The sequence below is a fragment of the Giraffa tippelskirchi genome, chromosome 6 (assembly GCF_054371585.1).
Source record: "Giraffa tippelskirchi isolate mGirTip1 chromosome 6, T2T-mGirTip1v1.2.pri, whole genome shotgun sequence".
In the NCBI taxonomy this organism is placed as follows: domain Eukaryota; kingdom Metazoa; phylum Chordata; class Mammalia; order Artiodactyla; family Giraffidae; genus Giraffa; species Giraffa tippelskirchi.
In genome coordinates, this window is record NC_137280.1 from 101,800,776 (window position 1) to 101,825,501 (window position 24,726).

The window sequence follows — 24,726 nt, forward strand, 5'->3', positions numbered from 1 at the left end:
CTAATCCAAAATCTCATTCTCTTATACTTGGATTACAAAATGTTTCCTCACTGTTTAAAATAACTACACTGCAACCACTCTTGTCATCTCTTCCTGATCTGCTCTATAGGGCCACAACTTTTCAAGTCTTTTTCAGTAGATTTTCTTGTTAGTCATCACACTAAATAATTGGACTAATCCTAACCTGTCCCAGCATTTGCTTATGTGAAGATATACCCAGCAGTTATCAATGCTACACATTCTAGATAATCTTTAACTGTTTCCCTCTTTATTTCCCAGTTAAGTATGTCTGTCTAATTTTCCTTGCTACACAGTAAGCTAGTGGGAAGATACTATGTGTTCTAGTATTTTGTGATTCTGTGGTACAAATTATAGTAGGTACTAAACCATAGTAGGTAATACATATAATGCTTATCAGGCTAATAGAAATTACTGTACTGTACATAAAATCCTTTCAAAGATTAATTTTAAAACATATTGAGTGAAACAGAATGTTTATTACATGAATCTGTTATTTTTCTATAAATAGGATTAACTAAATTTAACTCATGGGTAGGAATGAAATTCCACAGAATAAAAAGTCTTGTAGTAACTTTTTCATTAAAACTACATATATTTAGAAGTAAAGCATTTTAGGTTTTATGCAAAGGGCCTTTGCAAAATACAAAAGATGGATATTTAGATATGAAAAGGTACAAAGAACATCTAAACATTTTTTAGCTTGAAATACTAAATATTAAGAAAGAAGACTACTGACCTGGTTTTTTGTAGGTAACATAAATGTAAAGTCCAAGAACTATCACATATGTTAGCAATGCAGCCCACCAGTTAATGACAAACATCACTATGCAACAGAGAATTGCTCCAAGAAGTGATATCCACATATTGTAGTATTTGAATGCAGGACGCCACCCTAACAGAAACAGATAAATAAAAGTCACTCAGCTATCTCATCTGCTTTAGACAGTGGTAAATATGCATGCACAAAATAAATTTCTCTGTGGCTGCTACAATGAGAAGCCTTTAAATGTGAACTGTAAAGCTAATTAAACAGGAAAGTCCTAGACCATTACTGATCATAATGTTATGATTCTTGATAGCCACGAAGTGGGCACATCTATTTACACCAACATTATCCTATCTTACTAGTTCCCTATTCGAAAAGCCCTTACTAAAAAAATACAAATCAACCTCAACTCAGTGAATGCTAAAAATCAGAGATTAAAAAATTAGGTTTCAAATTGAGTCCTTAGTGATATTTTATTTTCTTGTTTTTAGCACAAGACACATCCATATGTTAATGAATACAGAAAACAGTTCAAATAAATTGTTCTTCAGAATTGTTAAAAAACCTCATCTACTTGCTAGAAAAACTATGGGTTGACTACAGAAACATATCTTACCATTTGAGGAAGTATTTCATTTCAATAAAATTTATATTATTTTTTAAAAATTAAGCTTTTAATTTTGAGATAACTGCAGATTCACACAAAGTTTTAAGAAATAATATAGAGATTCTGGGGACCCTTTACCTAATTTCTCCCATCTCTTGCAAAATGATACCAAAATATCACAGCTAAAATATTGATTTCAACACAAGAATCCCTTGTGTTGCCCTTTTATAGCTACACCCACATCCATCTCTAAACTTTATATTCTTAAAAACTGAAGGTGTTTTTGTGTCCTAAGTTCCCATGTTTTATCTTTCTTGTTCTGAGAAACTTCTAGGCCCATAGAAGCAATAGTGTTTTTGTTACTTCATTTCCTTCTCTGATGCCAAACTGTTGTCATGGTTTATAACAAAATACCCATAAAAACTGTATATGGAGTAATTTTTCAGTTGATAAAGACCCCTTATACTAGAATTCCACAGAACTCATTGTGTTAAAAATATTCCTGGATAGGGTACTATATCGTAACAATGTTCTTAGAACTAACTGATAAATACAGAAAAAAAACAAAATAATTCTTTCACAGTTAGCCAGAATTTGAGATTAATGCTATTTTAAATTATTTGAAGCAAGAAACAGACATTGTTTACCAATAAACTGCATGATAAAAGATCTCTGAAGACTCAACTATAAAGGCAGAATGAAGCATTAGTGAACTAAGTCCACACATGCCATCTTTTGAAATGTATTAAAGTTTTATTTTCTCTAAAATCAAACATTGCCACATTTATGAAACTTTTAAAGAAAATGTAAAGTCACCTGGAGATTTTGCAAGTGATGCATGAAATACTGAAAAATTGATCAGTGCATATGATGCAAGGAAGAAGTTAGAGATAATTGGAGCAATAACATTCAATTCAGCTGCAAAAGAAACATGAGGCACATTTAACTGACATATTAGACATTTTGTAACTTTTCAAAACTATGAATCATTTCAAACCTTTAGATAATGCATAATGCTCCTAAATCCACAACCCAGATTTAATGAACTTTGCTATACATACTTCATATACGTTAAATCATATCCTATAGTAGAAACCTCCTTTATGACTCACTCTCCCAAAGTTGAATATTCTTTCAGTGATGTTATACTGTTTTCCTACACACATATATGGTTCACAAGGATTATGGAGCACTGTTTTGGGTGTTTTAAAAGTTACATAAATTACATCATACTATATTATCATTCAGTAATTTGATTTTTTTTACATTCATTATTTTTGAGATTCATCCATATTAACATATGAAAACCAAGTTTATTCACATTTTTACTGCTGAATATTATTCTGCTGTTTCACTCAGGTTGTTTCCATTTTTCACTATTATAATTAATGACACTAAAAGTGGCTATACCAGATACATTTTTAAGCATCAGATGAGTGTTAGTTTCCATGGTATAATCAAAAGTCCAAAAGTTCTTTAAGATCCATTAGCTTCCTTACAATCAGAGACAAAGGAGCCAAAAAGATCAGAAGAGGTTCTAAAGACACCGTAATCCTTTACCCTATGTTATTATCATACTTGTTTTAGGGATAAGAACCTAGGAGCTCCCTTTAGCCTAATAGGGAGTTAGTGAGGGTATGAGTTTGAGCAAATATTTAATGAATGCTATTATCTGCAGTATTTTCTAAACACTCTTTTCCTTTGATCAAAAAGAAACTTAGTATAGCAGGCAAAGTAACATTTTATGACTTAATGACTCAATGTTGACAGTTAATACTATAAGTGCATCAAAATCTACATTAGCACACATGTATAGACTAACCAATTAAGATGAATCCAAGTGCAATTAAGAATGTTAAGATGTAGCCACGAAGAGGTTCATTATTTTTCCCATAACCTTTAGCAAACATCTGGAAAGCTGGGTAGATGTTGTCCTTACATAGAGCCTAATAAAGAAATGTAAACATTAAAACAGAATACATCGAAATGAGACATACAGATCTGCTTACAGTTAGAACAGGTTAATCAGGAAACGAACCCAAGTTTCTAACTCTTGGTTCTCTTTTTTTTCTTCTCATACTGCTTCATCAACAAATTGTAAAGAAGATTCAAACATTTCCAGTATCAGAAAGGCAGAAGATTTAGAATACACTGTAGTTTTTATCTATTTTACCCCACACCAGGTTAATAGTCTTACATGAATCAAGAGTCAAAGAAGCAGGCATATATATAGGAGTGTGGAAGCTTGAGAAGTATGATAGATGTGTGACCTATTTTAAGAAAACCAAGTCCAAATCTAAGACTTAAAGCAAATAAAAATCCTAATTATAAAACTTAATCACTTTTCTTAAAACAATACTGAAAATCGTTTTAGGAAATATTCTACACCTCTACTGTATTAATTATAACAAGAAATTAAGAACAAAGCTGCAAAATCAATACTTCATTTGTTTTAGTAATAAAAAGTACTTTCTATGCAGTATCAGTTGTTTATTTATTTGATGCTCACTAAAGGGAGATAATGTTTTATTTATCATTATATCCTGAGCACCTAACATAATGTACGGCACATACTAGACATTCAAATATTCATAAAAATAAAACACTTATTTTGGCATTATGCTAAGAGGAACAAGATAAAGTATCTTCTTTTGATTTATGGTACTTTTTATCCTTGGTAAGACATGAAAATTTATGCTAACAGAGTATGTCAAAAAAGCAAAAATTCATTACCACTTCCAGAAAGACAACTGAAAAACTGTACCCTGTCAGTGGATAAATGCACAACTGTTTATATAAATATACATATCCACATTCCTGTGCATAAAATTAAACATGCCACTTGATATATGTGTTGGCATGTATCATATAAATACATAGGGTTGATAGAAGTAAATAAATCATTTAAAAATATTAAAATTCCCATTTGAAATATATTACTTTGCCTACCTCTTTAATAAAATTTGCAATGTGAAAATACTCACCTGAAATATTTTGGGTGCACTCACAAGAGATGCTAATGCAGAAGAAAGAGTGGCTGAGAAGATACCTGCAGAAATTAATGGTGCAAAGCCTGACACCATGCTCATTACCTTAAAAAGAGACAACAATGGAAAAGTAAGTCATATACAATTCAAAAAAATCCACAACACTATACATCTTTACTATTCCTATGAAGAACACTGATAGTAATACTGGGGAGAATATGATAACAAAAAGCAAGAGTCCACAGTAATAATGGTTACTTACATGCATTACAAACTTCTGAAAATGATGTATCACCAACCCTTAATTAACGTAAAAAAAAACTTTTTATTTTGTACAATATCAAAGGCAAACACAACGGCAATGAGAAGAGCATGCCGAACTACAAAATATGCATCAGTTTCAACAGGCCAATCTTTGCATCATTATAAATCATTTCACACATAAATGTTACAGATATCATTTCATGCATAAATGTTTCAGTGCATACCTCTAATGGGTAAGAACTTTTAAAAACTGTAACTACAGTCACTGTCACATCTTAAAAACGCTTAATTCTTTAACAGCATCAAATACTCAATCGCATCCACAATTCCCAAATTCTTTCTCTTTTCTTGCTTTTTAAAATAGTTCATTAAAATCAGGATCCACAAAAGGATTACACTTTATATTTGGTGGTTTTGTCTTTTTCAATCCACAGATTCATCCTTTCTTTACATTTTATTATTTTTATATTATTTCTCCTATAGAAACCCCACGCTCTGGATTTTGCTGACAATCTCCACTGCCTTGTCTAATTTGTTCCTCTCACCTCTATTTCTAGTCAACTGGTAGGTACATCTAGACAGTTAATCAGACTAAGGTGCACAATAATACTCCAAACTGGTATGAATACACTTCTGTCAGGAAGGTTCTTTTTTTTTTTTCTGACGTTAAGATAGTAGATTGGTATCGTGGTTATGTTTTTTGTTTGTTTTTAAAGAATCCTTATTTTTTTAAGCTAAAAGTAGAAATATCCAGTCAAAAAGATTTACGTCTAGGAATTGCCTCTAAGTAATCTGCAAATTGGGGGTCATAAACGAAACACCACTAGCCATGCTTTAATAACTGATGAAGCTAGAGAATGTGTATGTCAGGTACATTAGACTGCTTTCTCTCTCTTTGAACATGTTAAAATATTTCCCTATAAGGAAGTTAAATTAAAAAAAATAGATCACTAACTTAGATGATGAGAAGGCAATAAAATAAACCCCAAACTGAGGAGCATAATGCAAAGTAATTTACCTGAACCCTTCAAAATGTCAACATCTTGAAAGATTAAAAACAAGCAGGCTGTGAACTCCTCTAGGTTAAAGCATTTTAAAATAACACAACTAAAGGCCATGTGTGACAACAGAGTGAATCCTGGATCAGGAAGAAATGATGTGGGGCATTACAGGAACAAGTGAGGAGCTATGAATATGGAATATATATTTATACAACAGTATTTCATCAACACTGGAATTACTTGGCTGGGATAATTCAACCACACTTGTAAAGAATGTTCTAAATACTTCAATCTGACTGTCATGTTGTGATGTCTATAATTTATTCTCATTGGTTTGAGGAAAAAAATACTATACTTATAAAGATAAACAACTAATAAATACAAATGAAGGCTAAGTAGGTAGGGTAGGTTTTCATAGCACTGTTCCTTGTGTACCTTTAAAATCTGTCAAACTATAAAGTCTATTTGGAAGAACTGTTTAATGGATTTAGGTACTGTTAATTTGATCTATCCATTATAAATTTTACCAGTAGTGAATGATCATCACACTTTGTTTATTAAACAATGGTGAGTCAAAGGTTTCTGAGGACATTAAAATATAGAAATATAATAAACATAAAACTAAATAAAATTTAACATTTAAGATAAAGTGACTCAATTATATGTACATATATTTATCAATTATATGCAAAATAGCATTATTTACTGTGCCTTTGTATAGATTTCATGATGGAGTCTCCATTTATATGCTCCTCAGTAATGTTCTATTCACCATTCTTCATTCTCCAAGTGACAAGCAATTAATAATTTGACAGAATTTTCTTTCTATTCTCTATCACTTCACAAAGTACTTTTAAAAAATTTACTTAAATTAGAAAAGCAGATTTACATATACCAAACTCCTATACTTTGACTGAGTAGGTCCATACTTTCCATACTTAGACTTAATAAAGACAACATACTTTTGTAGTTTAAGGCAACAACACAGAAATCTGATTGGCATTTTCAGTCACTGGGCAGAGACCAACATTTGTGCCTTTCATACACAATATCAATGTCAGAATTGGCCTGAATAATTAGCCGGACATGAATACTTTCTTTCATTCTACGATTTTGCCTAGTCTTGTGACTAGAAAAAAACAAACATCTATTACATAATTGAGTTCAATATTTTTAACCACTGAAAGTGCAGCCAATTGTTTGAAACTATACAAAAGAAAATATACATAATGCCATTAAAAATTTTCATGTAAACTACACAGATTCTACATAAAATGCCTACATAATATTTCTACATAATGTTCTGAAATACATTAAATCCTCAACTATTCCGTTTATTAGGTTTAAATATTACTAGAAAAACACGAGGGAGCAGCATTTTTATTTTCCACTTTGAATTTGTAGATCTTTTCTATAACTTTACCACAAAATATCTTGTTTTAATCTCCTGAATCTATCTATACCTTTGAGTTTTTTCTTTCTAGCATCCTGAGAATTATCAAGCAACTCTCAAAATATCCTGCAAATTTTAGTAGTTCCTTTTCATCTTATAAATCTTATCTAAAACTCATAAATTTTACAAAAATAGAATAAATAAAAAGCAGAACTGATATGCTGCAAATACTTGAGCAGTAGTACTAGTCTTTATTGGGGCTTCCTTTGTAGATCAGTTGGTAAAGAATCTGCCTGCAATGCAGGAGACTCAGGTTCGATTCCTAGGTCAGGAAGATCCCCTGGAGAAGGAAATGGCAATACACTCCAGTATTCTTACCTGGAGAATCCCATGGACAGAGAAGCCTAGCAAGCTACAGTCTATGGGGTCACAAGAGTCGGACGTGACTTAGCGACTAAACTACTACTACTAATCTTTACAGAGTTCATATGTTTACTAGTTCACAAACTTTTAAGCATTCATTAATAATTTAATTCTGCTGTTCAATGGTGGTTTAACATAGTATCACTATATTAGCCATATTTAATTAAATAAGACTGCTGATACTGCAGAGAAGGCAATGGTAACCCACTCCAGTACTCTTGCCTGGAAAATCGCATGGACGGAGGAGCCTGGTAGGCTGCAGTCCATGGGGTAGCGAAGAGTCAGACACGACTGAGTAACACACACACACACACACACACACACACACACCCTATTATAGAAGCGTTACCTTCTGGGGGGCACACACACACACACCCTATTATAGAAGCGTTACCTTCTGGGGCACACACACACACACACACACCCTGTTATAGAAGTGTTACCTTCTGGGGCTTCTGGGGCCCTTTTGCCCCTGAACAGGCTCAGGTTTCATTCTTTTATATTTTTCTGTTTGCCCAATTATTTACATGGGGCTTCCCAGATGGCACAGTGGTGCCATCCACCTATCAATACAGCAGACACTGGTTCAGTCTCTGGGTGGGGAAGGTCTCCTGGAGGAGGAAATGGCAACCCACTCAAGTATTCTTGCCTGGAAAATGCCATGGACAGGCGAGTGTGGCGGGCTGAAATCCATGGGGTTGCATAGAGTTGGACAAGACTGAGCGACTGAGCATGCACTATGCGCTGCATACCGTCTTCACTGACATCTGAGTATAAAGCAATAGCAAAAAGTTTTAAGTATGGCAAAAACGTAAAAGTTTTTGCTATACTCTGAATGGTAGAATTGACAGCAGTTTGACCTCTAGATGAACACAGAATGTTGGTATAATATAAATTTGATGCTCACCTGGAAGTTGTTCATTAGGCCATAGGAACAAGGATTGGTTTCACAAGATGAAAAATCAAAGTTTAATTTGCAGGCTGCAGAAGTACAGTTTGTCAGCTCTGTTACAATGGTGTCATTAATGTTCCCAGTAGCATCCCGAACAACACAAGAACCTGAAGCACAAGTGACAATGAGGACAAATGATCAAGCTAACATTTACCTTCGTTTCAAAATTATATATACCCATAAAGAAATTTATGGTACTGACTGTATGTACTTGTTTATAATATTAATAGAATACAGTGTATTACAGTTAAGAAAGCTTTACCTGGAACAGAATCTGGAAAGCATCATGGTCCCCAGTATTGAGTCAGTGAAATGAAACCTAATAAAGTATGTATATGTGGACACTTAAAAATCTTGTAAACATCACTGTGAAAATAATGTATTAGCAAAATCATTTCCTGTACTACTTGATTAAAGTATCCTAAAGCAAATACAGAAACACTATGTTGAAAGAGTTCCAAATGGCAGGAACAGTTTCATATACTCTGAATACTTTATATTTAAAATGTGCCAAAGATTAGGCTTGCGGTAACATCAATCTTCTGTGAGGAAAAGTAATTTAAACATGAATGAATCATATAATTCTATTTAAACCTTTGTTATCAAGTAAGTCCACCTTGACAATACAAAAATATAAGGTGGGAGGAGTCGGGGAGGGATGGTCTGGGACTCTAGGGTAAGCAGATGTAAGCTATTACACATAGAATGAATAAAAAACAAAGTCCTACTATATAGCACAGGTAACTATATTCAATATCCTAGGATAAACTATAATGGAAAAGATTAGTAAAAACAATGTATATCCACATATAACTGAGTCATTTTGCTGTAAAGCAGGAATTAACACAACATTGTAAATCAACTCTACTGCAATAAAAAATAAATTAAAAATTAAAAAAAGAAAACATATAGTATTTGAGATTTGCAGCAGACTGAATAATCAAATACTATGAAAAATCTATATTCTATAGTCAATGAATTTGGAGTTTGTGATTCTTTTGATTAGTACTAGACTATGATTTATTCTTGTAGTATGCTTAAAATTTTTAACTGTAAAACCTGAATTTAGAATTTATACATTAAACACAATGCTTATACTTTAGGAATATGATTTCTGGATAAAGTATTTAATTTCATGAATGTACAATAAATTCAAGACAAGACAGCATCTATAGTTAGTGTATGCAAATTATATGTAAAATCAGTAGTTATTAAATTTTTTTCTAGACTAGAATTTTTCAGTTAAAGAATCTATCTTAAATTAGTCTTTCAAAATTATTTACTTACTTATAAATAAAAACACCAAAACCCTCTTTGTCGTGATAACAATTTTTAAAGGCAGTGCCATTATCTTATTTTTGGCAGCAAAACTGATTTCCTCACACATAAACGATTTAGAGACTGGCTGACCTCTTAAGTCCTTTCTTCAAGTACTATAATATTATGATTCCATCAATGTATTAAAATAGCTTAAAATCATTTTCATTAATTTAGTAATACTTTTCATTCAATGTAGTATCTATTAATTGAAATCAAATTTTTACGGTAAAAAATGTCAGGTTCTGCATAATGGCCTTGAAACAATCTTAATACAGTAAGGTTATATAAAAATATAAAAAATAACCATCATAAACAAAAATATGCTAAAATTTGAGAAGATCAGAAAGTAAAATTCATTTACTTCTACACATGAATTATATTTTCTATAAATATGTCTCAGTGAAATTTAAGAATCTGCAGATGAGATTTACATAACTTTCTAACTTACTATATAATTAAATAAAAATCCCAGACAAGAAACAATAGAGTATTTGGTGGCTTAGACAACATGCATTAAGTCACCACTAACTTACTTAAGTACTTTTGAAATAAACTACAAAACCCCATGTCTTTTTATTGAAATAGTTCTTAATTTAAAAGTTAGAAATATAATGTCATGAAAATGAATATTTATAGTACATACTTCATTAAATGACTGAAACACATAAAGAAATGTAAGGTTATTTACCTACAGATACTGCAATTCCTATGTAAACCAGCGTAGTAATTAAAATGGCTAAGAGTGTTCCTTTGGGTATGGCTGACTGAGGATCCTAGAAGAAAAAAACATTTTTTAAAGTCTACCTTTAAAAATAAATATATGTATATCATTTTTATATGAAATCAGTAAAGTACTTTATAATACTTACTGCAAGATCACCTGAGATATTTGCTCCGGCCAGAATGCCAGTTGCAGCAGGAAAAAAGATGGCAAATACAGAAAAAAAGGTCTCTTCTTCTCGAAAATCTGGCCCAAAATTCTCATTAAATATTTCAGCTATAGAGAATAAAATATTTTTGGCAATTAATGGATAGCAGATTAGGACATAAAATTTTAGGTTAAGAGTAAGTGGTGATCTCTGATCCCTGACTTTTCTTCAGTTCCAGTAACTGGTAAATTCTTGAATATTTTCAAATTCAAGTATCGGTGTTCCTCTTTTCTTGTATGAGAAAACAGTTTACATCCAAAATGGTGGTTTGATCTGGTTCATGCACTATTATTTTGGATACCTTACTAATTATGTTTGAAATACCTCTAACTTGATTCTTAAGAAAGGCCAAGAGGTCAAAGAAACAAGAAAGCAGGTAGAAGAACAAAAAGGACATCACACAAACCTGGAACCGTTTTTTTCCCTTACATCCAACTTATCTGTACTGTTTTCTCTATTTCCTAGGGGTGAACTGTTTGACTTTTGAGGCTATCCATCAGGCATCTAGATAATTTTTAGCTAAGAAAACTAGGTAAAGGTCCTTTCCATTTCAATAATAATGGAAGCGTCAACTAGTTCCTACTACTTCCATCTATTCTAATAGGTCCTCAAATTGAAAAAACCAATAAACTGTCATCCATCCATCCATCCCGTATCTGAGTATACACTGTGTGCCAATACTGGAGCCATCTGGTATCTCAAGGTACTGAGAAGTCCAATAGCAACAAGCTACCTTCATGGAACTTAAAAGTATCAATAGTAGTAGTAGTTGTAGTTCAGTCACTAAGTTGTATCCAACTCTTGCGACCCCATAGCCTGCCAGGCTTCTCTATCCATGGGATTCTCCAGGCAGGAATACTGGAGTGGGTTGCCATTTCCTTCTCCAGGGGATCTTCCTGACCCAGGAATCGAACCCAAGTCTCCTGCATTGCAGGCAGATTCTTTACCGACTGAGCTACAAGAGAAGCCCTTGTAGTATCAATAGGGAGCTATCAAATAAGTAAAAAAAAAAAAGGTCACTGCAAACAGCAGTAAAAGTACTCAATGGAAACAGGATGTTGTGACAAATAATCAGAGAGAGATAATCTAATTTAATGTGTTTATTTCACAAAGCTAAAGTGATGCAACTAAGGCGTGAACACTTAAGCTGAGACTTTACCAAGCAGGAATCAGCCATGTGATGTTCCAGGGAAAGAGTACACCAGGAATAATCAATAACATGTAGAAAGGCCCTGAGGCAGGAAGAAGGTTTAGCTCTTTTGAAGAACTGAAAGAAGGCAAAGCTCTCACAGTATGGGGGAGATGAAAGGAGATGGAAGGGATCAGCAGGGGTGAGATCATGCAAAATTTTATTTTATAAGAGTTTAGATTTTTGTCCTCAATGTAATGAAAAGTCAAGGTGGGCATAGAATCATGCAAATGATATGGCATGATCAGTGCTTATGTGGGTGCTGCAGAGACAGTGGATGGAAGGATCAGCATCTGAAGCAGGGGAGCCAATTAGAAGGTTACTGTAGGGGTTCAATCTAGTGATGGGAGAATAATGTACTGATGAGAGAAGGACTGGAAAGAGCAAGCAGAAAACACTGAGATCCTGATTTCTCTCATGTATCAGGATGGGGAAGTTCGAGAAGGGTTAGTTAGGAGGGACATCAAATAAGCAGTTGAATATATACTTATATCTGGCGTTTAAAGGAGAGACCCAGGAATAGAACCATGTCAGTCTCTTGAAAGCATTTTGAGCCATGAGAATAGATATTGCCAAAGGAAAGAATATAGTTAGAAGGCCCAGGACAACACGTACAACTCTGACATTGAGAGGATGAAAGAAGAGAAGGGGTAACAGGAGTAAAAGACATAGCGACCAGAGAATTAGGTTGGAAAGAACTCACTAGAATACAGTGTCTGACATCAAAGGAGAATGGGACAGCTAAACAGAATGTTGCTGAGAGTCAGGAGACTAAAAAAACAAGGAGTTTTGGTCAATTTAACACAGGCAGACCCTTTACCCTAAGGGAAAAGCAACTCTGATGCTACTGCAACTCTTCTTTCTGGCTTTCATTCTGCCTTGAACAGACAGGTTCAGAACGGCAGCTCAGCGGAGGGAGTGGGGCAGAGATACAGAAAGACACTTTATACAATAATAAATGTCACATAAATTACAGCTGTAGTGAAAGTTAAGAGGCAGAATGAAAAGGGTTATGGAAGATGAAAACTGGAAAATTCTCACACAATTAATAATGTAAACTGTAGAATTACATCAAGAAACTATTTCTAGTTGCTTTCACAGTCTCAGGCACTTTTAGACTACTGTGTTTAAATACAACTAAAAGAATGAAAAAGCAACATTAGAACAGAAGTTACAATTTCAGTAACAAATTTTCCAAATAAGAACAAAAGTACTTTTCCTCAGTAGCACTGATTTCTCTATGTTTTATCACCTTTTGTTTTGCTAATGATGAAAAATGAAAGACATAAATAAAAGTGATCTTTTTTACTCCAATTATACAATAAACATAAAGAAACCAAACTAAACTGGACTGTCAATTAGTGTTAGTCACTACACCAAACTCAATTACATTACAAAATATGAAAAATGTACTAAATTTATTTAACACTAGAATGCTAAAATGTGCACCTTAAGAAAAACATTCTTTCTTACTTACACTTATAACCAAAGAAACCTTTGGGCTTCTTGCTCTCCAATGGGATAAATGTTCCTATGACGAAATCAGCTATAGCAAGTAGTAGAATCACCAACAGAACAATCTGAGCCTGAAATTTTAAACGTTAAAAATCAAAATCAAACATACTATGTCTATACATCAATTCAGTGCCATTGGAATATAACTCCCGTAAGGGAAAAGATTTCTGTCTTGTTTTCCCAGAGCCTCACACAGTGCCAAGCACAAAGCAGGTCCTTATTAATAAATTTTTCTTAAAAGAACAATCTCAGAATGTTCAATACATTGGGGGAAAATGGAGAGCAAAAGCAGGGTCATGCCAACTATTTCCAAAGTGAGTTAAACATGTGCATGTTAGATGTGCTAACAAATAACACAAATGTTAAAATATAGAAAAAATTTAAAGTATATTATACTGCTATTACCTTTAGTAACTCCCTCTGACATACCCCGTAATTCATTTTTTCTTACATACTCTTTGATTGCCTCTTTAAATGACTATTATTTCCAAATATTCCCCACCTTGCCAAGCAGAAATGACCTTATATGTAAACGTCTTTGAAAATGGCCACTCAGGAATCTTCAAAATCTAAAGGTATTACTATACCTTAGAACATACCTAAAACATAAGCTCTAAAAGTTTGTACATTCAACATTAACAGAGGTCCCAATGATACCATTACTTACTTTTGCCTCCCACTCCATTCCAGCTACTGAGATACCTAAAAGGATCACCACTGTAATGGCTCCAATAATTCGGATATCATTGATTTCATCTATCATAAGTATGGAATGTTCCTACAAAAAGAAAATAATAGAATGAACAATATTATTTACTTCAGCTAAATTCTTCAATTCTTTTTAAAACATTTTAGAGATATCACAGTTCTTCACAGATAGAAGTTGGATAAATTCCTATTTAAGGAATGAATAGAGAGATCTAGCAAAAAAGAATGAAGTACTGTTTACTATTAAGATGTCACTCAAACATCTGAAGACATCAAAAATATGATCAAATATTAATACTGCTATATTTATAAAGACTCAAATTTAAAAAATGGATTGCTAACAAGCAAAGAAAAAAAACCATAATATGACTAAGTAGTACTAATAGGATTTTTTTTACGTTACAAAGCAGAAATATATTTTGTATTCATTGTGTTTAGTGAATTCAGCTTTCAACAGTCTCTTCCATTGCATAAGCAAAAGAGATGAACACACTTTCATGCAGCTGTCCGAAATCACACTGTTCCATTCTAAGAACAAAATTATTTGTGGCTAAAATAATGACATTAAAAACATATACTAAATTAAACAACGAAAGACTATGAATTCTTAATAATTATACTGTTTGCTTGGAGAAGGCAATGGCACCCCACTCCAGTACTCTTGCCTTGAAAATCCCATGGATGGAGGAGCCTGGTAGGCTGCAGTCCATGGTGTCGCGAAGAGTCTGACACGACTGAGCGACTTCACTTTCACTTTTCACTTTCATGCACTGGAGAAGGAAATGGCAACCCACTCCGGTGTTCTTGCCTGGAGAATCCCAGGGACGGCAGAGCCTGGTGGGCTGCCATCTATGGGGTCGCACAGAGTCGGACACGACTGAGGTGACTTAGCAGTAGCATACTGTTTGCTTACTTCCTTTTCTCTGTCCGTTTGGCCTAGGCAGCTAAGGTCAATGCCAATGCAAGTATCAGTCCTTTTCAGATGTTATACTTCCTAATATACCATATACTACAGTATAAGAAGTTACAACCTAACATGAACAACTACAGGTGTCATTCAAGATTCTTCTCAGTTAATAAAATTGAATCCTATTTCTACTGCTTTAACTACACACATTCTAATTACTCTTTTCAACTAAGTTCTCTTCTCAGCTCCAGGGCAGTATCATCAACCACTTCCTGGCCAGCTTGTCTTACATATACCAAATTAGACATCCAAAACTGAAATGTTCTGTTCTCTATCTCATGGCAAATGGCATCACCATCCATCTAATTCAGTCCTCCTTTCTTGTTCTCTAATTTCCCACATCCCATCAATCAAGTCCACTTACTCAACTTATTAAAAACCACTCAAGTACATCTCTCCAGCTCCACTCATCACTGATTTAATATTCACCAACATCTCTTCTCCCAGGATAGCTACAACCTTTTAAATGGCCTCCGTGTCCAACTGTGACCCTTCACAATTTTCTACACTGTAATCATATATTTCTTGAGGCACCAAATCTGATCATCATGGATCTCAACTCCAGTTAAGATACAATTCAGGTTTAACAGCAAACAAGACCCTTCCTGACTTGATCCTTTCTTTTTTCTCCTCTCATCTTAAACCTCGTGCCACTTTGTGCTTCAGCCATACTGAAATATTTCCCATTTTGTGTTTTTTTTTTTTTTTAATAACACACCATACTCAACCCCTCCGAGGTCTTTGTTTTCTTTTCTTTCCTATTTCCCTCATACCATATCTCACCTCTTCTATCTGGGTGCTAATGTCTTGACTCCCTTCCTTCGAAAATGCTGCCTTGACACTTCTCTGCCACCCTACTCCTGGATGGTAAGGTAAATTAAGTGATCCTCCTAGTTTGTCAAGACCTCCTGCAGTTTCCCATTTCTGACATTTGTTGGTCTATCTCCCACACTAAACTTCTTGAAGGATGAGTTCTATGTTCCTTGCTGCTTTCCCGGCATCTTACATGGTGAATGGCACATAAATCCTCAATAAAGATCCGGGAAACAAATGACTGGAAAAAGGTGAATTACCTTAAGCAACTCCACCACAGTTTCTGCAAATCCAACCACATACATAGCAACTGCGACAGCATTGGCAAAAGCAAAGATCAGGCCAATTGCACCGCCAAATTCTGGCCCTAGACTTCTAGATATTAAATAATATGCTCCTCCTAAAGAAAAGAAAAAAACACAAGTACTAATGTTAGAGTTTTAAATGTCAAATAATCCTTTCAATTACACAAGAGTTCACAAAACACATGCCACCAGCGAACATAGCAGTTAAAGTAACAGGCAAGTGGGTAAACATATTTTTAGTAAGAAAAGCCCATAAAGAATTCTTTACAACCCACTTCATTCATAACAGTTCTGAACAGCCAGAAAATTTTCCCTACGTTAAATATAAAAATCATCCTATTTAAATCCCTACTTTCTTTTCTAAAGCTTAGATTAAAATGGTAACAGCCTCCTCCTCATATTCAGAGACATCAAGATCATTTCCCAATGATTTTCTAAGTAATATTTTTAATCTTAAATAACATTTTAAATGACAATTGACATGATTTCAGTTACTTAGCATGATAATTTGCTGAATGTGAATACTAAAGAAAAATGAAGGTATCACAAGAAATTTAATGAATAGCACATACTGACATCCTGAGGAGACATAGTTTTATTATAATAAAATTTAATTTATATTAATTAATAAATTTATATTTAGTATAATTTATATTATAATTTTATATTAATTTATATTATAAATCCTGCCTAAATGGCAGAGTAGACAAAGACATTAAACAAGCTATCATTATGAAGCAAGTATTTTTCTAACTTAAATCAGTATTTTGATTCTGAGTCAGTGTAATATTTATCTAAAGTCTCTAAAAGCTCCCCTAAATTTCTAATTTATTTTTGGTTTCTAGGTCATAAGGTCATAATCAAAACTTAGTTTTAGTAACACTGAAGTTACATTAAGTTATATACATTTTTCTAGACACTGATGAAATATTCTATTCTTTTTGTTGATCAGTCACTCAGTTGTGTCTGACTCTTTGCAACCCTGTGGACTGCAGCACATCAGGCTTTCCTGTCCTTTACCATCTCCTGGAGCTTGCTCAAACTCATGTCCATTGAGTCAGTGAGGCCATCCAACTATCTCATCCTCTATCGTCCCCTTCTCCTCCTGCCTTAAATCTTTCCCAGCATCAGGGTCATTTCTAATGAGTTAGCTCTTCACATCAGGTGGTCAAAGTATTGGAGCTTCAACAGAGTCCTTCCAATGAATATTTAGGATCGATTTCCTTTAGGATTGACTGGTTAGATCTCCTTGCTGTCCAAGGGACTCTCAAGAGTCTTCTCCAACACCACAGTTCAAAAGCATCAATTCTCTGGCGCTTAGCCTTCTTTATGGTCCAACTCTCACATCCATACATGACCACTGGAAAAACCATAGCTTTGACTAGATGGAACTTTGTTGGCAAAGTAAAGTCTCTGCTCTTTAATATGCTGTCTAGCTTTGTCATAGCTTTTCTTCCAAGGAGCAAACGTCTTTTAATTCCATGGCTGCAGTCACCATCTGCAGTGATTTTGGAACCCAAGAAAATAAGTCTGTCATTGTTTCCATTGTTTCCCCATCTATTTGCCATGAAGTGATGGGACCAGATGCCATGATCTTAGTTTTCTGAATGCTGAGTTTTAAGCCAGCTTTTTCACTCTCTCACTTTCAATAAAGAGGCTCTTTAGCTCCTCTTCACTTTCTGCCTTAAGGAAGTCTTAAGACCATAGAATGAAGACAAAAGCAACAACAGATTCTACAATTTAATAAATTACTAAATATGCAAACTTTGTTTTGAAAATGCCTATAATGGGTTTTGGGGTTAATTTTATCAAGTTTCTCAAATATTCTATACTTTAAACCTATCCACCAAAACTTCCTCATTACAGTATAGCAGGCACAGATACAACACTGTAAAATAACTATAGGCCAATTAAAAAAAAACTTTCTTAGTAATTCACTTTACCAATTAATAATTTTTATCATCTCTAAAATTCTGAAGAAAAAGAATTGCAACCTGATCATTTACCATTAGTCTCATTTTTTAAAATGAGATGAAACAACAAAAATTTTCCCCAAATACTTTTGAACACTAAAAATTCTAATGGACTTATATAAAATGACAATTTTTATGTCAAAGAGCTAAAGTTAAAGATATTAAATCACATAATTAATCACACAGAAAATCCCTAGAATATCATAATTATCACAGCCTATAGTTAATGGGAACAACAGACTGGCTCCAAATAGGAAAAGGAGTCCGTCAAGGCTGTGTATTGTCACCCTGCTTATTTAACTTCTATGCAGAGTACATCATGAGAAACGCTGGGCTGGAAGAAACACAAGCTGGAATCAAGACTGCCCGGAGAAATATCAATAACCTCAGATATGCAAATGAAACCACCCTTATGGCAGAAAGTAAAGAAGAACTAAAGAGCCTCTTGATGAAGGTGAAAGAGGAGAGTGAAAAAGTTGGCTTAAAGCTCAACGTTCAGAAAACTAAGATCATGGCATCTGGTCCCATCACTTCATGGGAAATAGATGGGGAAACAGTGGAAACAGTGTCAGACTTTATTTTTTGGGGCTCCAAAATCACTGCTGATGGTGATTGCAGCCATGAAATTAAAAGACGCTTACTCCTCGGCAGGAAGGTTATGGCCAACCTAGATAGCATATTTAAAAGAAGAGACATTACTTTGCGAACAAAAGTCCGTCTAGTCAAGGCAATGGTTTTTCCAGTGGTCATGTATGGATGTGAGAGTTGGACGGTGAAGAAAGCTGAGCGCCGAAGAATTGATGCTTTTGAACTGTGGTGTTGGAGAAGACTCTTGAGAGTCCCTTGGTCTGCAAGGAGATCCAATCAACCCATCCTAAAAGAGATCAATCCTGGGTGTTCATTGGAAGGTCTGATGTTGAAGCTGAAGCTCCAATACTTTGGCCACCTCATGCGAAGGGTTGACTCACTGGAAAAGACCCTAATGCTGGGTAGGATTGGGGGCGGGAGGAGAAGGGGACGACAGAGGATGAGATGGTTGGATGGCATCACCGACTCGATGAACATGGGTTTGGGTAGACTCCGGGTTTTGGTGATGGACAGAGAGGCCTGGCGTGCTGCAATTCATGGGGTCGCAAAGAGTCGTACACGACTGAGCGACTGAACTGAACTGAACAGTTAATGAACATGTCATTTAATCTCAATATCAATAATGAATTAAGACAAGTATTATTTACCCTGACTTTATAGACAGGACAATTAAGTCACAATAAAAGGTTAACTGAAATCAGTCAGCCACTCATGTATTTCAATAGTTGATAATATTCTTTAGAATGAGAAATACACCAAGAGAACCTATAAAAGCATGGAATTCAGTTGTTATGTGTTTAAAGTTTTGATTTTCTGAAATTTCAAGTCTTTCTGTTACTAATAAGAAAAAATATATCTTAAGATGTATTTAACATTGGTAAAGATAACTGGAAGGGAAATAATGAATATAAGTAACAAATTCTGACATTTCAGAACTATTTAAAAACCTTCCACTAATTGGGATACCTAAACTTAAAACCTAGGACCTACTTTCACTACTTTTTAAAATATTTTATTTTTTAATGAAAATAAAAAGTTACACATGAAGAATTTTTTAAAAGCATTTGCTCATCTTCCTATAAATTCCTGATGAAAAGCAACAGTACTCCACCCTATTTATTCTCATTTCTATTCCTGTGCCCTTGAGGCAACCAGTTTTAAGAGCTTTCTCCCCTCCTTTTTTTCCTTAGCAACAAAATAGTATAAAAGATCTACTGCTCTGAAAGACTGGTCTATTTACTAATCAACACAGAGTGATACACATCTTAAAATAAAGTTTTTATTCTGTAATTAAGTAAAATTACACATTTTATTTAATTCTAGCAAGTACAATTGACTCTTGAACAACACAGGTGTGAAATGTGCAGGTCCACTTATATGTGGATTTTTTTCAATAAATATACTGAAAATTTGTTTTGGAGATTTGTGATAATTTGAAAAAACTCACAGATGAATCACATGGTATAGAAATAAAGAAAAAATTAAGAACAAGTTAGGTATGTCATGAATACATAAAATGTATGTGGATACTAGTCTATCTTTACATAGGTTTAAGGTGAATGATACCTAATACAAAATTAATATGTTAATTTTCTTTCTAATACATTAACTTTGCTCAGAGAATTAACATACAAAACATGCTGTGCTCCGTCCCTCCCTCTCTGGTAATTAGAAAAACTGCGCATCATCACAGATAAGTGGTTTTTTAAAAATGTAACAGTGTTTGTAATACTATACTATGAATATGACTATAATACTGTATGCCATAAAAACTGTACAAGGATTCACTCATTAGTGCAGAGGCTAGGCTACCATGATACAATCATATCATTATACTAGGCTACAATAAAGCAATCATATTGCTGCCTCTGTTTTCAATGTGTGAATTGCTATACCTGTAAATCAATATAAATTCCATTTTTTACATTATCTTTCCATTTGTTAAATGTTGTTTTAATTTCTCACATTTTTAGAAAACGTTTGTTGGAATATAGTTGATTTGCATGATGTCTTACTTTCAGGTGTACAGCAAAGTGAATCTTTTCATTTTATCTCTAGTGTTAGCAATACATGTGACATATATAGTGTTTTGTATCATATAAGACAATATTAATGCAGGTATTAACAAATGATTCATCTTTTAAAAAGATGATGTAAAACTTATGGCATCAGTATAGTATAGTACTGTAAATGTACTTTTCCCTCACTAAAATTTTCTTAATAACATTTTATTCTCTTTGGCTTACTTTACTGTAAGAATACAGTATATAATACATATACACAAAATATGTGTTAATCAATATTTTATGTTACCTTCAAGGCTTCCGGCCAACAGTAATCTATAGTTAAGTTTTGGGAAACTCAAAAGTTATACAAGGATTTTCAACTGCACAGGGGTCATCAGCATCTCTAACCTATGTGTTATTCAAGGGACAACTGGACGATTATCATTCCCATTTTACATATGTGAAAATTCAGGCTTACAGAGGTTAAGTAACTTGACCACAGTCACACATATAGGAAGGGAAGAAATGGGCTTAAACTCAAGTCTCTCTGAGTGCTTATTCAATACAGTATGTGAAATTAAATAAGCCTTTTTATTATCATTGAATAAGCTGAAGAATATAAAAAAATTATCATGAATTAAAAGGCAACAACAGAAAAAATAACTGTTTTATTTACAAAAAATTTGTTGTTCACGCAAACACAGAAAGTTGATATGGAAAAGATATCCTCATGAACTCTCAAAATTTGGCCTTAAAATGCCCTGTCGTCTGAGTGAAGAAGACACCAATGAATCAGACACCAGAGATGCTAAGTAATGACAATACTATACACTGGGTTCCAGTATTACTACATATTGATTTGGGGATACATGTCCCTGCAGCTCTCAGTAGATTTCAAATCAATAACCAAAACTCTGACTAGGTTAATCAACAGCTATATGATTACTGGCCATAAAACAAGTCACTATATATTTCAAAGAACTGAAATGAGATAGCATTACTGACAATAGTGCTGAATTAAATGTATGGACTTCCCCTAAATATGTTTTAAATTATGCAACATATTTTTAAGTAACCCACTAGGTAAAAGAACAAATCACAAAGGAAATTAAAAAGTATTTTGAACTGAATAATAATGAAAAGAGAACCTATCACAATTAGTGGGATAAACCTAAAGCAGGAATTACAGCTTTAAGTGCTAATATTAAAAAAAAAAAATGACACTTCTATTAAAAGTAAATAAATAATATGAAATCAATGATCTAAGCTTCTACCTTAAGAAAACAGAAAAAAAGGAAAGCCTAATGTAGAAAAAAAAAAAAAGAGTTAAAACCACAGGTGCAGAAAACAATAAAGAAAAATCAATTAAGGTGAAAATGGACAAACTCTTTGAAAAAGTTGCCAGAACTATGACAAGAACAGTAAATTGAAATACTCCTAAGAAATTAAATTTGTAATACACACACACACACACACACACACACACACACACACAATCACAGGCCCAGGTAGCTTCACCAATGAGGAAGAAATAAGATCAATTTTACAAAAACTCTTTCAGAAAATTGAGGAAGAACCAATACTAGCCAACACCCCTTATGAGTTGAGCTTAATCCTAATACCAAAACCTGACACAGATTATCACAAAAAAAGAAAATTTTAGACAAATATTTTTCATGATCATAGATTCAAAAGTCATTAACAAAATGTTAGCAAGTAAAAAGCAGCAGAAACCATAATATTTTTTGACCAGATATATCTTTGATCTTTGTGGGGTTTATGCCACGAATGCTAGGTTACTGAGATTCAAAATACCATATAATATAATATTATATATAATATAATATTCTGTTATATGATAATAACAGAATAAAAGAAAAAAACCCCACATAACCATTTCAACAGATGTAGAAAAAGTGTAACAAAATCCAACATTCATTCATGATAAATACTACCACCAATCTAGAAATAGAACTGTCTCAATCTGACAGATTACATCTTCCAGAACTCCACAGTTAACATCTTAATAGTGATATATTCAACTCAGTCCCCCTAAAACTGGCAACACTACAAGGATGTATATTCTCACCACTTCTTCACCATGGTACTGAGAGTCCTATCTATTTCAACAGATTGACAAAATAGAAGGAGAGGGAAAAAGAGAGGGAGAGAAGAAAACACTAAAGATTGAAAAGAAAGAGTATAAACCATGTCTGTTCACAGATGACATGACTTTATGTTTAGTAAAATCACAGAACCAAGACACATAAGTCCACTGCATTTCTACAGTCATTAAAAAATTTGGAAAATGAAATTTACAATTACCATTTACCAGATGAAAAATATGACTGAGGGATAAATTGAACAAAACATGCAAGATCTCTATACTGAAAAATATACAACACTGCTGACAGAAACAAAGATCTAAATAAATAGAAAGATACACCATGTTTAGAGACTGGAAGATTCAATATTGTTAACATGACCATTCTTCCCCCCAAAAAATTGTAAGAGTGAAATCCCAAAGTCCCAGCGAGGTTTTCTGTGTTTAGAGAAATTGATGCTGCCAATTCAAAAATTTTATACGGCAATACAAAGAACCTAGAAGAGTCAAAACAATTTTGAAAAAGAACAAAGTTTAAAGACTTAGAACTTATAAAACTAAGCAATCAAAACAGGGTAGTCTTGGAATAACTGTTATAAGAATAAATGAATCAATGGAACAGGATACAATAAAGACAATACACAGGAAATTTGGTTTTCAACAACAGCACCAAAACTAATCCAGTATGGAGTAGATAGTTTGTTGACAAATGGTGCTAGACAAGTGGCTATCTATTGGGCGGGGGGGGTGACAGTAATAGGGAGAAACACAATCTCTGTCTCACATAATGTGAACCTGTTCATAGTTAAAAATCTAAAACCCATACTCAACAATTATCTGTTGATGAACTAAAATACAAGGAATACAAAAATTTGACCTTAGTCACATAGGTAGGTTTCTACTGATTTTAGATTCTCAGAACTACCTATCAGAAATTTGATGTAGTCTGGGCTTTTATTTGAAAGTGTACTGACCTCTGTTTTTAATGCTCCAAATCATAAAGTGGTTGAAGAACTGTCCCCTTCTATTACTCAGTTCATATAATACACTATAAATCAAAAACCAGAATTTACATCTCTGTATTATAAAAGGCTGCCTGTGGTTGTCCTCTATTTCATAAATGAGTTGATATTCAGGGATTAATTGTCTGTGGACAGAAGAAAACTCTGGCCTGTGAAATCTAGGAAACACAGATCTGAGTGACAGTGGAAGCTGGCCAGCACCATCTGAGTTGCAGAATCTGTTGCACATGGTCCAGGTAAATTCTGTAAAATAGGAGCTTTCAAGAACACTGGCAGGATTTGCAGGATGGGAAAGAGTTCTGGGCTGCATGTGTATATGGCTATAGGGCAGGGAGTATGCCAGAGGAGAAGCGAAGAGGGGACTCCATCAGCTAGTTGGTGGTGCTAGTTCCACTCCGTGGAAATAGAGGACCGAGGAGATGGTTCTCTAACTTGCTGCTAACAGCTTCAAATAGTACCCGCCTCCCATTATTATATAATCCAATCAAGACTGAAACTAAAAACCTTGCATTTTCTAAGTTTTAACTCTTTTTTTTCCCCCCTGAATGTTTCCATATTATTTTTATCCTAGACTTCATAATCAGACACCGTTATACTTCTTTACAGGGCTTCCCTGGTAGCTCAGCTGGTAAAGAATCCGCCTGCAATGCAGGAGACCCCAGTTCAATTCCTGGGTCGAGAAGATCCCCTGGAGAAGGGATGGGCTACCCACTCCAGTATTCTTGGGCTTCCTTGGTGGCTCACTCGGTAAAGAATCTGCCTGCAATGCGGGAGACCTGGGTTCGATCCCTGGGTTGAGAAGATCCCCTGGAGGAGGGCATGGCAACCCACTCCAGTTATTCTTGCCTGGAGAATTCCCATGGACAAGAGGAG

The 24,726-nt window shown here is 34.1% G+C and overlaps 1 protein-coding gene across 2 annotated transcripts in view; it reads right to left on the bottom strand.

Moving 5' to 3' along the window:
• Positions 1–24,726, bottom strand: part of SLC12A2 (solute carrier family 12 member 2) — a 105,013-nt gene that overhangs the window by 41,963 nt on the left and 38,324 nt on the right. For both annotated transcript variants that reach the window (XM_081501849.1, XM_081501847.1), the window contains exons 5-14: positions 16,116–16,255; positions 14,035–14,145; positions 13,330–13,438; positions 10,604–10,731; positions 10,423–10,507; positions 8,370–8,521; positions 4,379–4,486; positions 3,217–3,340; positions 2,211–2,312; positions 758–913 (exon numbers count right to left, since the gene is read on the bottom strand). In XM_081501849.1, the coding sequence (XP_081357975.1) occupies positions 758–913; positions 2,211–2,312; positions 3,217–3,340; positions 4,379–4,486; positions 8,370–8,521; positions 10,423–10,507; positions 10,604–10,731; positions 13,330–13,438; positions 14,035–14,145; positions 16,116–16,255 (1,215 nt within the window). The remainder of the gene's footprint in view (positions 1–757; positions 914–2,210; positions 2,313–3,216; positions 3,341–4,378; positions 4,487–8,369; positions 8,522–10,422; positions 10,508–10,603; positions 10,732–13,329; positions 13,439–14,034; positions 14,146–16,115; positions 16,256–24,726) is intronic.